At 43.6% G+C, this 15062-nt stretch overlaps 1 protein-coding gene across 1 annotated transcript in view; it reads right to left on the bottom strand.

The window, feature by feature from the left end:
* Window positions 1–14585, bottom strand: part of Lars2 (leucyl-tRNA synthetase 2, mitochondrial) — a 136218-nt gene extending 121633 nt beyond the window's left edge. The window contains exons 1-3 of the mRNA XM_074059886.1: window positions 14453–14585; window positions 9431–9792; window positions 3459–3587 (exon numbers count right to left, since the gene is read on the bottom strand). Of these exons, the coding sequence (XP_073915987.1) occupies window positions 3459–3587; window positions 9431–9664 (363 nt within the window). The 5' untranslated portion in view covers window positions 9665–9792; window positions 14453–14585. The remainder of the gene's footprint in view (window positions 1–3458; window positions 3588–9430; window positions 9793–14452) is intronic.
* Between the last annotated feature and the right edge of the window lie 477 nt (window positions 14586–15062).

Genomic DNA, 15062 nt, shown 5'->3' with positions numbered 1-15062 from the left:
CTTGTCTTAAGCCACAGATTTGGGGAATGTTTATTTCTTCGGCATAACCCAGTTTTATCCTGACTGATGAAGCTTACCACTAAGAAGTACCACATGAATTGGGTGTCTCTGGGTTTGTAAGTTAAGTGGCATGTGACCACTCTGAATTCAATATTTACCAAAGAGGAGTCCAAGGACTTTGTTGCTGGCATTTGGGAGTGTTCAAGTTTGACAATGTTATTCTGGGTGGATATGTATAAACACTTAGTCTAGATTTCACTTTTTTAAAAAAGTGTCCATTGAATCAATCAATTCACAAATAGTTAAGGCTTAGCAGATGGTAAATTCCTTGGGAATGACAAGTTGTAGATGTACAAACCCTGTCGGTTCCATGGAAGCATTAAACACTAGATGCACAAAAGGAGGTAAAAGAGACCTTCTGTCCCCAAGAAGCTTATATGATTGGGCAGAAAAATAGCACGTGAGGAACATGTAAACTTAGTTATGCTTAGTTTGTGGTTCTGACTGTAAGTACTAAAGTACTTCTTGATATTAGGGGCTGGAGAATTTAGGGGTGGAATTACAGCAGAAGGAAAAATTTTAGCTCACAGAAAGAATGGCAGTGACTTACTTAGAAAGGACAGTGAGAGGTACTCCAGGAAGGAGACATAAGGTAAAAACCACAAAGCCAAACTGTAATCCATGACCTGGCCAGTCTCACAAAATGCAAAGGCAAACCAGAGACTGGGAGAAGGCACTTGTACTGCATCTACCAATAAAAACTCAACAATCCAGACAACTTGAAAAACAAACAAACCTCCTAGGTAAGCAATAAGACAAACAAGGCAAGAGGGACTTGGTAAATAATGTGAACAATCAGAGAAGACATTTACATAGACAGAAAACATAAAAATATCTCAGCCTCACTGGGATAATAATCAGGAAAATGTAAATTCAAAACGCTACTGATGGCTAAGGGTGTAGCTTAGTGGTAGAATGCAGGCTTTGCATGCATGAGGCCCTGGGTTTGGTCACCAGCACCAAAATAAATAAAAGTAAACACAACTGGATGCCAATTCCCATTTATCAAATTAGCAAAGATTAAAAAGTCTAGAGTTGGCAGAGTGTCTCAAGCAGTGGAACACTTGCTTAGCAAGTGTATGGCCCTGAGTTCAAATACTAGTTCTTCCAAAAAAAAGTCTATCACTACGTATTGCTGCCAAGGATGCAGGGCATTAAAAAAGCTCATTCCCTGCTGGTGGGAGTATAAATTGGCACCAAACTTTAAGAAAGCAATTTGACAAGCTGCAAAGGCTGTGCCACTTCTTGCACAGGCTAAAAAGTCAGGCACAAGGATGTGCACTAAAGGAAAAATTTGATGCCAACTTCAAAAACTATCAGTGAAGCCAGGTATGGTGGTACACACCTTTAATTCCAGCACTTGAGAGGCTGAGGCAGGTGGATCCTGAGCTTGAGACCAGCCTGGGCGACACAGTGAGACCCTATCTCAAAAAGCTAAAACCAAATAAATAAATACAAAAACAACTAATGTGAAAACAGGTAATTAATTCTGTTGCAATTATATAGTACCTACAATAGATGAACTAACTCTAGAGCCACAGAAAGGATAAATCTTGAAACAAATAATGAATAAAAATATTTTATATAAAACTGAAAATACACAACACTACATTTAAGAGTGTGTGTATCTTCAATAAGAGAGTAAATCGTGAAAACATGAAGGTAAAAGACCACAGCCTCAGGGCAGAGGTGACTTTGAGTTGAAGGGTGGGAATACAGCGTGGAGAAACAAGTGTAATGCTTTTTGTATGTGTTGAGGCCAAGATGATCAAACGGTACTATCTGTTACACCAGGATGGCAGGTCTGAATGTATGAGTACTTCTATGTTCAAAATGCTCATAAATTTTTAAAGTACCATATTTACAGTAAAGGGACCAGGCAAAATGGGGCACACCTGTAATCCCAGCACTCTGGAGGCTGAGGTAGGAGGATTATGAGTTTGAGGCCAGCCTGGGCGACACAGCCAGACCCTGTCTCTAAATAAACAAATAAATAAAGAGAACAAACTACTTAAGAGGAAAGAGAAAAAAGAGGAGGCAGTCCAGAACACAAAGTGAGGTAGGATGACAAATTCTTGAAAAACACAACTTCTTAAAACACAGACAGAAGCAGGAGATCTGAGTTGTCCTGTATTCATTAGAGATCATCCTCCAGGAGAAGTATGCTAAAGAGTAAAAGGAAAGAGTAAAGGGCGTAGGCAGGGGTGAAGGTAACTGACCTCTGCCAGCCATGGGAGGGCCTTTGTCTTCCTCCTCTGATGAGTTTCACCTCATTCCTCAACACCCATGTCTTTAGGGGAGCCTTCCCAACTCCCCAGTCTTTACTTCCCAAATATTTTTGAATAGTTTTTTCCCATCATAAACAAATACTTGCTCACCTGCCACTCACAGCATGGTAGAATTTGGATCTTAGATGTCACTAAAGGTCCATGTGTTGAAGGCCTGGTTCCCAGAGTGGCACTAATTAGGAGCTGGCGGGACCTTTAAGAGGAGGGGCCTAGTAGGAGGTCTTTGGGTCACTGAGGGTGTGTCCTTTAAGGAAAGAGTGGGACCATGGGACCATGACCCCTTCTCTCCTTCTTTTTTTGGCTATACTAGGGATGGAACTCAGGGCTTTACTACTGAGTCACACCTCCAATCCTTTTGCTTTTAGTTTGTTTTACAGATAAGGTCTCATGCTTTTGACAGGGGCCAGCTTTAGAGCTCGGTCCTCTTACCTTTGCCTCCCAAGTAGCTGAGATTACAGTATGTAACACCATGTCCAACTTGTTTTTGAGATGGGTCTTGCCAACTTTTTGCCTGGGCTGGCCTCGAACCTCAATTGTCCTGTCTCCATCTCTACAGTAACTGGGATTACAGGCACTTTTCACCAGACCCAGCCCTCCCTTCCTTTTGCTTGCTTCCTAGCCATGAGGTGAGCAGTTTTGCTCTGCCATGCACTCCTCACCATGGCCATCCGGCACTCCCACCAGAAGCCTAGAAACGATGGGTCTATCTGATCATGGACTGGAACCTCCAGGACCATAAGCCAAAACCAACCTTTTCTCTCCATTAGTTGATGATCCCAAGTGTTTGTTACAGCAGCAGAAAGCTGACAAACACACAGCAGTTGGTCTATCTTTGTTCCATTGACTTCACTGCTTATCCAATAACTCTGTTTACATTTGTATCTGCCATTCCACTGGCTCCATCCCACTTCCATCCCTAGAAAAACAGCCAACACATGGTTGCCCCTCATTCATTTAGATGTTTCATTACAACATCTCCTAGGCATGAAAAGAAACACCAGGATTTTCACATTCATCGTCAAAGTCGCTCACTCTTAACTGAGGTTGGTTTATCACTTGTCCTGAACATGCATTACCACATTATGGCCCATGGGTGGCATCTTTCCTTACCTGCATCCCTCTCATCCTCTGGAACCGGGCAATGGTGTCGCTGATGGTGTAGACACGCACGTGGCCCATGTGCAGCTTGCCAGAAGGATAGGGGAACATGGAAAGCACATAAAACTTGGGCTTTGATTTCTAGGAAAGAGTGACAATGAGTATTTATTAAGTATTATTTTCTAGGAATACTGTATGTACTAACATTTTGTCACCTTAATATGTTCCTTTTGAGAAAAACTGTCCTCATTATGTAAATTGAGAAAAATATTAAAACTCAAAGCCCTGTTTTAAGCCAAAGAATGTCCAAAAATAATGTCAAACACCTCTAAGCAGTAATTATTCATCTATATTTTTATTTTTTTCCTGTTTTAAAAGCTCCTCTTCACAGCTTCTTTTCTGTTTGTCCAACAGAAAAAGGTGAAATGGGGAGGCCATGAAAAAATCTTAACCAGTACAGAGAATAAGTTGTTGTTTTCCCAGGCTGACAAAGAGGCAAACACAGATCAGCTATGTGACTCTCCAGCCACCAACGCAGCAGCAAGAGAAACAGGAAAACTACACGTGTGTCTAAAGAGAATGCAGGCAGGAAGTACTTATTGGGTTGCCAGCTTTTGGCACTTAGCTCTTCAACTATAAGATGGTGAATGATGTAAGTGACATATGTAAGAGGTGATAAGGCTCCAAAGAAAAGTTGTACACACCTAAACCTAACTCAAGACCAAATCCTAATGCTAACCTTAATCCCAGCCCTATCCCTGGACCCCAAGCAGAATTAAGACTAACACTAACCCAAGCTAAAAACCCTGCCCTAACAATAACACTAACACTAACCCTGACACTAACTTATCTCTAATCTTAATCCTAACCTTCACACTAACCCTAAACCCTAACACTAACCCTAACCCAACCATAAACCTACTAACCCCTAATCCTAATCCTAACCTTAGACCTAACCAAAATCCTGATGAAGAACTAACACTAACCCGGATCCAAGCCCTAACCCAAACACAGTCATAAATCTAAACCCTAAACCCTTTGCAGCACTTAAACCTACCCCAAACTCAAGCCCTAAACCCAAAACTAACTCTATGTGCAGTACACTAACTCTAACCAAAGCCCTGATCCAAACTCTAACCTTAACCTAACCCTAAATTTAACACTAACAGGAAACCGTAACCCTAACTCTAACAATACCCCTAACCATGGGTTACCTATCCAGGTAATAGAAGGCTGCCTTCTAGCCAGCATCAAATTCTCCCATGGTGTATATTGGCAGGGGGGTGGGGGGGCAGAGAGTGCTCTGAGGAAAAAAAGAAGAGAAACAGTAACTGCTTCTGTTGGTCACTGAGGGTCAGCTGTCTGCCTTCACCAATTTGTTTCTGCCTCCTGGTTCTCCCTCTTTGCTCCTTCATCCTTCCAGAGCTTTGCAAGACAAATGCAAAAGGAGTGCACGAGTGTGTGGGGGGTGATTTTTAATATTTTTTGTTAAGCACTTGCATGAAAGCTAATGGACAAAGCCAGCTGTAATCAGGAGAGGAGAAGAAACAACCTCTTGCCAAGTTCTTAAACTTCCTTCAGCAAAGAAGTTATATAGACCTTTAACAAAGCCACTAACAAGGGGCAAAAAAAAAAAAAAAAGAGGAAACTTTCCTCTGTACTGCTCATCCTCTAGAAATGACCAGGGTAAGCAGTGCTGCCTGGAGGAAGAAAGGCAGAAAGAGAGCAAAGAATGTGGAGACCACAAACCAGAATCTGCTGAAATGACAACTGCAATGATTTACATAATCAGAGCAGCAAGCAGGACCCTGGCCACACCCTTTAACTAGAAATTGTGGATTCACAGCTTAGGAAAATCTCAGGAGTGAGAGGGAGCCTCTGAGATCAGGGCTGGTGGGGATTTAACTGTTAAGAAGGTGTCCAGCATGGTGGCTTGTGTCTGTAATCCCAGCTGCATGGAAGGCAGAGATCAGGAGGATCAAGGTTCACAGCCATCCTGGGCACAGTTACTGAGACCTCCATCTCAATCAATAAACCAGGTGTAGGGCCAAGGGAGCCATAGGTAGAAGGCTTTCATGAGGCCAGCCCAGGCAAAAGTATGAGACCCTACCTGAAAAATAAGTTTAAAAAGGACTAGAGAGGGGTGTGGCTCAAGTAATAGAGTACCTGCCTAGCAAGTGCAAGGCCTTGAGTTCAAATCCCAGTAATGACAAAAAATAAAATAAAATAAAGAAGGTGAGTGAGGCTGGGGATGCAGTTCAGTAGCACAACACTTGGCTAGAGTAGTCAAGGTCCTGGGTTCAATACCCAGCAGCAAGAACCCATCACTCTATCAAGCTCTTTCTGCAATGTATCAGGCCTATTGCCATTTCTTTTCTTTTTTGAGACATGGTCTGGGTGTGTAGCCTAGGCTGGTGTTGAACCCTCAATCCTCCTGCCTCCTGAGTGCCGGGATTACAGGGATGTGCCACCATGCTTGGCTGCCATATTGCCTTTCTTTAGGAATTTTTTTTAGGGAAATGGGAAAACACCCTGTTAGAATTCTTTGGGAGCACTGGACATGCAATCCCAGCCTCAAAGGGCTGAGACAAGAGGAGAGTCTGAGGACAGCCTGGGTTACAATTGCAAAACTCTGAAAAAAAAAAAAAAAGAAAATGTGTGATATAAAAAACCTTAACGTTTGCTATATCCAGTTTTTGATTTTTTTGTTTTTACATAAAACATTTATCTCTTATTATAATCACCTCATTTCATTATAATAATGTGTATTTTGTTACATTACTTTATCTTGCTCCAAACACTTTTTACTTGTAGCTTCACTAATATCTTTTTAATGTTTGTTCAATAAAGACTAAATTAATAGCAAAATCAAATAATTCATCATAAACTTGCCAAGCCAAACTCCAAACCTGAGTTAATAAAAGATACATAGAAAAGCACTGCTAGCAAGTCTTTAATATTCATGAATATTTTTTGTTTATTGCAGAAAATGTACTCAGCCTACTGCCTGGCCCTGTCTTTTGTTTTTCTGCATGAATGAAGCATTTTCCTGTGACAATGAAATGAGTTCTGTCATCTGGGGATGGAGAAAAGAAGAAGAAACTCTGGAAGCTTGTTATAATTGAGCAGGAGTCTGATTGAAAGGGAAATTTTCATAATTACATAAAAGTGGAAGAATTTAAGAGAAATTAAGATGGCAAAAGATGAGGAGAAGACGGCTTTTATATGTGGGTCCTATTATTCTCGTCAGGCTAACTTAAGTAGGAAGATGACTCTGCCTCTTTATGGATCATGCTCTAAAACTGTCACTAAGGGTGACACACCCCACAGAAGTACAGAGCCCTGGCTTGACCCTCACTTTGCCACTAGCTGGAAGGCCTTAGGCAAATCCCTGGGTCTTTCTGGGCTCCGTCTGCTATTTATCAATGGAAGTAAGGCAGAAGAAGGTTCGGGATGAAAGCATGAACTCAGGAATCAACTGTGTCTGGAGTTGAATCCTGGCTCTGCCCATGCCGCCTGTGCAGCTTGGCTCTGCTCATCACCAAGCCTGCCTCTGAGCTCCCACCTTCTTATCCCCCAAATGAGGGTTCAATACCTACCCTCGGGCTTGATTCAGGATTCAGTGGTAGTCAGTGGCAGGACAGAACCTGGTAGGTGGAGGAATGCTTACCAGATAGAATTTGTGTGCGTGTGTCCCTGTGTGGTGTGTGTGTGTGAGAGTCCAATGTGGTGCTAGGGATGGAACCCAGGGCTTCACAGTATGCTAGGCAAGGGCTCTACTACTGAGCACCATCCCAGTCTGGAAACAGTGACACCTGACTTCTAACAACTCGTGTGGGTAAGTTTCAAATGCACCTACTGCCAGAGTAAGATAGGTTGTAAATGCTTTGACTCCACCAGCATTCAGTCAAAGTCTCATCTCAGTTCCTGATAAAGACAATACATGTCTTTGCATTATCTTATTTATATAACACTTCAGTTTGTAAAATGTTGATTTTCAAAACAAGCCTGTGAGATAAACAATTTGAGGAACCTGAGACTCAAGGAGGCTAAATGACAGCCTAAATCGCAATGATATTGTGGGGTGCAGCAGCAATACAGTCCTGGTCCCTCTGACGTCCCCCGTTAGGTACTGAGGATTGAAAGCAGGGCCTCAGGCATGCTAGGCAGGTGCTCTACCACTTGAGTCACACCCCCAGCCCTTTTGTTTTGTGTTTTGTTTTTCAGTTAGAATCCAACTGACTTTGGCTGCTTTGGCCCTTGGAACTTGCCTGTCTCTGCCTCTTGAGTAGCTGGGATTACAGCTACTCACCTCATTGAGGGCTTCCATTTTCAAAGCATGACACAACAATCACAGGGGATCCACACAATATCCCATTTCCCCAATTATCAAACAGTTTATTTCCTCTGTTTAATATTTTGTAAAACTATATGCTTAGGATGAATGAGATGTCACAAAAGCAATAAGCCACAACTCTGAACTATGTGGGAGTCACTAAATGATAATCTAAACTGAAAGAAAAAAAAAAGAGTTTTACTCTGCTTGTTCAGAATTAAACTGCTCCCTAGAGTGTGTTTCCAAAATACATCTAGTTAGGTTAGCCTATCCACGTGACAGCTTTTCATTTCCTAATGAGATAAAGTCAAGCTTTCGTCATACAATTATTCAAACCTTCCTTCCTATCATTTCATTTTACTTGTTATGTGCTACATCTCTCTCAATTCCAGATTTTCTTTCTAACCAATGCCAAAGTCATCTTTAAGTTGAACACAAATCACTCCCCTCCTCTTATCCATTTTTCTTAGCAATTGATCTCATAGAAAGAATGAGTGTGGCTGGGCATGGTGGTACATTCGTATAATGCCAGGAAGCAGAGATACGAGGATCAGTCTGAGGCTGGCCTGGAAAAGTTAACTGAAAAACAAATAGAGCAAATACAAAAAAAACAAAAAAAACAAAAAAAACCTGACAGCATGGCTCAAGCAGTAGAGCATCTGCCTAGCAAGCACAAGGTCCTGAACTGAAGAAAGAAGAAGGAGGAAAAGAGGAAGAGAAGTAGTCGTCATAGTAGAAGTATGGGTGAGACGCCAGTAAGAAGCAGGAGATGGGAAAAAATAAGACTGGTGAAGAGCGGTCATATACAGCCATACCCAACTGTTTGCCTTGGCCTAACATTGATATTTTAACATCTATATTATTTGGCTATTACTATTAAAAAGGATGACAAGAATTTAGGAGTAAAACTCTCAGAGTTTTCTCTGATCAGAGCAACATCTCATGTAACAGATCGTTCCTTTCACTTGTCATTTATCAAGAAGTGAGGATTAACACATCCAAGATTCTGGTCTCCCAGAGAAGGAGCAGAGAGCATTGCATGGAAACCCACTACAGTCAAGTATTTAATGCACTAGTTCTGGTAGAGTACTGGGCTAGTACATGAGGGCCAGAAGCCAAGGTTCCACTAACTCACTTAGCTGCTACTGTAAGGCTGGACCCCAACACCAGATCAGACCGGGGAAAACACTGGCATCCCTCCCCAACTGATACTGGAGTGGTAGAACAGGACTAAAGTCAAGGTCAAGGCAGCAGAGGGGAAGATACCCCTCAGAACATGTGGCCATCTGGGTAGCCCAAATGCCTCCTAGTCTCACATCCAACCAGCCTGTGTGCTGCCCCATGGTGCAGGGGACCCCATACCTGCTAGTGCTCCTGTTTCCATGCTACCCAGCATGCCTGGCACACCCCTGGTGAACAATATTACGAAGCATACAGCCACCATACTATATCTCTGCTAAGCCTCATCACCCTTCTTAACCCTCTCAGGAAGGAGCAAGCACTATTACTGCCACCCTCCACTTTAGATAAGAACACTGAAGCACAGAGAAACACAGAGGTCACACACCTAATAACTTATTAGACCCGGGTGGGTGAGCTCATAGTCCAAGCCCTTCGTCCCTCTTCTCTGCCGTCTCAGAATACTCACATCAGCTTCTGAAATTTTGGAGGCTTGATCTTTTATTTGTTGGTGCCACCATTTCTCGACATCCTTTCTTGTCTGTAGCGTATACTCTTTTGTCCACTTCCCTGTGGCACTGTAAATACTTCTGGTCCATCCTGGAATCACTGTTTTCTCCCATCTGATGACATCTGGCCCCCTACTGAGCTGCCGTTTCAGAAGAGAGGCATAAAAGCCCAGTCTCTGCCAAGCAGAAGCCATTCTTAAGAAAGTGAGGAGGCCCCGGAAAAAGAGATGGAAGAATCTGGAACTTTCTCAGGGCTTCTTCCTGGTCAGCACAGCTGAGCATTCCCTGCCCACTTACATGCTTCTCTTCTTTTGATTTTTTCCTAAAAAGAATATTTTAGAAGGTAGATAAAGCTAAACACAAACTCTTTAATGGAAAATATAGGTGATCCATGCCCCAACCAAAGAAACAAAACCCCCCATAGGAACAAAGGGAGCCAACCATCTGGACCAGCTCCACTAGAACCTTACAAGTAGCATGGGAGGCGATGTAGCCCCTCCCTCCTTTCCCTGTAAGCAGGCCCAGGGTCAGTCCAGGAGGCTGCACATGTCATCTCCCCAAGCCTCAGAAGAACTCTGTAAGTATATCCTGGCTTGGCCTTAGGTTCAAATACCAGAAGAAATCTAAACAAAGGTCACCTTGGAGGTCTAGAAATCTTGAGCTATTATTGGCATTTTTTCATACATATTATAGCACAAGCCAGGAAATGACCACAATTTAGAAGACTTTTTAATCTATTTAGTTCTTCATTCATTTATCAACTATCTATTGAGGGCATCAGGTCCACGCACTGTGAAACCAGAGCTTTCAAAAACAAGAGGAATAAAGGAACCTGATAATCTAGATTGGTGTTAATCTGATTCTCTCAAAATTCTTTTCCTATCTACTAGGGTTAGACCTGTCTCACAAAGGTACTAAAACACAAATGTTGCCAGGAGTGTCACCATAGGCTCATAAAAGTGGGATTGAGTCAGGTGTGGTAGCTCACGCCTGTAATCCCAGCTACTGGGAAGGATGGAGATCTAAAAACTAAAGCAAAAAAAGGACCAGGGGTGTGTGTGGCTCAAGTGGTAGAGCACCTGCCTTACAAGCACAAGACCTTCAGTTCAAACCCCAGCACCACGAAAAAAAAAAAAAAAAGACCTCACACCCATATAAAATGGCTTCCCAGTGCTGGCATTTTATAAGGCGATCTGCCAGATCAAGCACATACCAATTCTCACTGCATTTAACACCTCTTGCTTCTTTCAGGGGCAAAACCAGAGACAGACTGACGCAAAAAATCTCCCTATCAGCAGGGTGTAGCTATTTTAAAATAGGTAGATGTGACTGTGTGCATGAGGATGTACTCTATGAAGCTGGCTGAACACTAGCACCTCTACTTGACCACCCAACATGTGTGTGCTCTGCACAATGAGGTGATTACGTTTACTTTTAGGGCTGGGGTGTCTACATAATTAGAACTATCGCCAGGCATCACAGAGTTCACGGTTCTCTTTCTACGTCAGCATCCCCGTACCTTTGCAAGTGAAGGATGCCTGTTAGCAGATGGCACACAGGTACATCCTGCCCTTTCTCTACTAGACAGCATTCCCTAAGACTGTAAGGGAGTGTTCTGGGCTATCCTCCCCAGTAGAAATAACAAGAAAGAACAAAATTAGGTAAGTTGACCTGAATTGCAAACTCCCAAGTTTTTGGTTTCAATGCTGATTGACCATCGTGATGAATGAAATACCAAAGAGTGCAGTTAAATCGTCAATGAGCAGTACAAAGGTCATGCATTCACTCAAAATCCTAATTCTGTTTCTATAACTGACATACCATAAACTAAATCATGAACAACACATAACAACACTCCCTGCCCATACAAATAAGCTTTACATTATTCCTGCCTCCCTAGTAACTTCTCTTTTGCATAAACCAAAGGACGAGAGAATCCTGAAATACAGCTGTTATATAAAAAAATGTTAAATTCAAGGGTTGGGTACAGTGACTGATACCTGTACTTATACGTGTACTCAGGATCAAGGTTCAAGGTCAGCTCCAGTAAAAAGTTCCCAAGACCTCATCTTAACAAATAAGCTGGGTGTGATACTGTGCACCTGTTGCCCCAGCTATGCAGGAGGCATAGGTAGGATTGCAGTTCAAGGCCAGCCTAAGCAGAAAAGCAAGACTCTATCTGAAAATAACTAAAGTAAAAAGAGCTAGGGGTATGGCCCAAGTGGTAGAGCACCTGCCTAGCAAGCTCAAGGTCTTGAGTTCAAACCCCAGTAGTGTAAAAAAAAAAAAAAAGTTCATAAAGTAGAAAGTGACGGTGTTCTTTTTCTTTTGAAACAGGGTTTCACCTATATAGTCTAGGCTGCCCTTGAACTTGTGATCTTCCTGCCTCAGCTTTCCAAGTGCTGGGATTATAGGAGTGTGACAAGTTATTCAATGAATGGGGGAAAAAGTTCAAATCAGACTCCCACCTCAAATCATAAACTGGGAAAATCCCTGATAGAATAAAGAATTTTTTTTTAAATACCACACAAAAAAGGGCTGGGGATGTAGCTCAGTGGTTGAGTGTTTGCCTAGCATGCACAAAACTCTAGATTTGATCCCTAGTACTGTAAAAAAAAAAAAAAAAAAAGGAACCAAAACAGTAAACTATCACAAAACAAGATGAGAATATAGATGAGTATTCAAGACTTTCTGTCCTGAGCATAAAAACAATGAAAACATTGAAAGGAAAATATGAACATATTTGACGCTAAAAACGTAAAATATATGTCTAACAAAAACTCATAAAGCAGGTGTGATGGTGCATATCTATAATCCCAGCACTCAGGAGGCTACAGCAGGTGGATCACAGCCCTGCCTCAAACAAAAATCAAAACCCAAACAGTGTCATGAATAAAATTATTAGAGAGCAAACTGGTAGTCAAAAGAAAATGACTGCCAATACTACAATGACAAAAGGTCATTCAGCCAGGCACTGGTGACTCACTCTTGTAATCCTAGCTACTCAGGAGGCAGAGATCAAGAGGATCATTGTTCAAAGCCAGCCCAGGCAAATGGTTCATGAGACCCTATCTCGATAAAAAACCATCACAAAAAAGGGCTGGTGGAGTGGCTCAAGTGGTAAAAGTGCCTCCCTAGCAAATATGAGGCCCTGAATTCAAACCCCAGTAATTCCACAAAAAAAGAAAAGAAATATACATTATAGACTGCAGGCAGGAATGTAAACTGATTCACTTTCTCTGGGGAGCAATCTGGTCATGTGTTCAAGATCCTTTAAGGAAAGTCCAAGGACTAGGGATGTAGAACATATGCTCAGCATGTATGAGACCCCAGGTTCAATCCCTAACGCCAAAATCCAAAACAGAACAAAGAAACACTGTAAGTATGGGGGTTGGGGATATAGCTCAGTGAAAGAGTGCTTGCCTGGCCTGTTCAAGGTCCAGTATTCCATCCCCAGCCTGCAAAAATAAATAAATAAATAATAAAGCCTAGGGGGTCCCCAAGACCACCTCCTGTACTTACCAGTAGGACACACTAGGCACAAATAGCCTGTACTCGTGGCTGATTTTTATAGGACACCTTGGGTCTCAAAACTATTTCCTTCCTTTATGTCCCAGAGCCTGCTCTAAGCCATTCAAAGGACCTCCCACGGCATCACCATGAGGGTAAATTACTCTTCCTGACGTCCACGAGCAGTCATTTTATAAGACAGAACGAATGTGAAAGGTGCAGCTCATACATTATGTTTATCCTCAATTTGGGCTTTTTTTTTTTTTGTGGAACTGGGGTTTGAACTAACTTGCAAAGCAGGTGCTCTGCCACATCTCCAACCCATTTTGCTCTGGGTTATCTTTAAGATGGGGTTTCACAAACCATTTGCCTGGAATGGCCTCAAACCTCGCTCCTCCCAATCTCAGCCTCCCAAGTAGCTAGGATTACAGATGTGAGCCACGAGCACCCCATGTGGCGCTTTTCTTCCTTAGCTCCAGTTCATCCAGTTCCTTGTTTGGAATCTTGTCTCTTCTTCCAAAGCATCAACTACCATTACCCCATCCACTACCCCAGCCATCTTTAGAGTCAGGGTTGACCTCAACCTCACTCAGAGCTTACGGTTAAGCTCCAAGTTAAGGTTTTTGAGAACAGAGACTTCAAAACTGGATGGAAAATGATATTAAATAGAGAAACCTAAAAGAGGAGGAGACAGGCAAAGAAAGAGAACAAATAGGAGAAGTATATGAAGGCAACTGTGCCCACCCAAACAATGTGCAAGAATGTACCTGGGAAAATTCGTCTTAAAGAAAACAATTAAGCCCAGTGTGGCTGTGCACTCCTGTAATCTTGGCAACTTGACTGAGGCAAGATTGCGAGTTGGAGGCCAGCTTGGCTACCTAGGGAGAATTTGTCAAAAAAGAGAGGGGGGGAGGGGACAGGAAGGGAAAGGAGAGGGAGATGAGGGTATGCGTGTGTGTGTGTGTGTGTGTGTGTGACAGGGAAACCAAGATTTACATGTTCATGTCTAGTGTTTTGACAATGCTAATCCCCTGTGTGATCTCAGGCAATTTATTTCCTGCCTGGAACTTTATCTTCTCTTTCGGTAAGACACTGGACCCAGACGATTTCTGAGGACTTTCAGACAGTAACATGCTGTGGACCCCAAAGGTGCAAGGAACGACCACTGACTGGGTCCAAAACCCTTCCCAGGGAGCGAAGATCCAGGGATGAGGGTAGAGGAACACTGGAGAGAGTACAAAACCATGTGGAGATGTGCGTTTTTGATCCACACCTATCAACAGGGTCCGTGACTTGAAGAATCCGAAGGCTAGGATCTCTGAGACTTTCCGGGTTGGAAACCCGCAAGGTTCCAGGACCACCTTAGCCCGCACCGTCCCCTCCTGCCCCGGCAAACCCGAACCTCCAGTTCTGAGGGGGAAAGGGGATCAATCCGGCCTCATCTCGTTCCGCTGAGTTAGGCGGGGGTTTACCTGCTCACAGGCTCTGGCCTGCGGCTCCTCTGTGCTTGGTTTCCTGAGCCTTTAGACGCACACGGCCCGAAGTGTCACCATGGGCGCCGCCATGCTGGCAGAACAACAACTTTATCGAAAGTGGCTGCCGCAGACACAGACAGGAAGGGGTGGGGTCGGAGGCAGAGGGTGCGGAGTGCGCAGGGGGCGGGGCGAGCCGGGGGCGGGGCGAGCCGGGGGCGGGGCGAGCCGGGGGCGGGGCGAGCCGGGGGCGGGGCGAGCCGGGGGCGGGGCGAGCCGGGGGCGGGGCGAGCCGGGGGCGGGGCGAGCCGGGGGCGGGGCGTCTGCCCTGTTGCACTGAGCCTGGGCTCCGAAGCCCAGCTTTCAACGGTCTTTTCTGGTTGAAGCACTCTAGATGTCTGAGGGTCACGTTATTATTGTAGCAGATGCGTGAGAGCTGTTCGTTTAGGGTAAACCAGACAGCAGCGATGAAAAGGAAGCTAATAAAGTTAGACGCCAAGGTTCAAATCCCCACATCGCAACAACTGTCTGTTGGGATTGGGGAGGCCAGTTGACTTCTTGATCTGTAACTGATCACGTGGTGAATGAAGCATCCTCTCACACCATATTC

This window comes from Castor canadensis, chromosome 17 (assembly GCF_047511655.1).
Source record: "Castor canadensis chromosome 17, mCasCan1.hap1v2, whole genome shotgun sequence".
NCBI lineage: Eukaryota > Metazoa > Chordata > Mammalia > Rodentia > Castoridae > Castor > Castor canadensis.
Note: the sequence above shows the minus strand (reverse complement) of the source record. Positions and strands in the feature narration are given on the sequence as shown.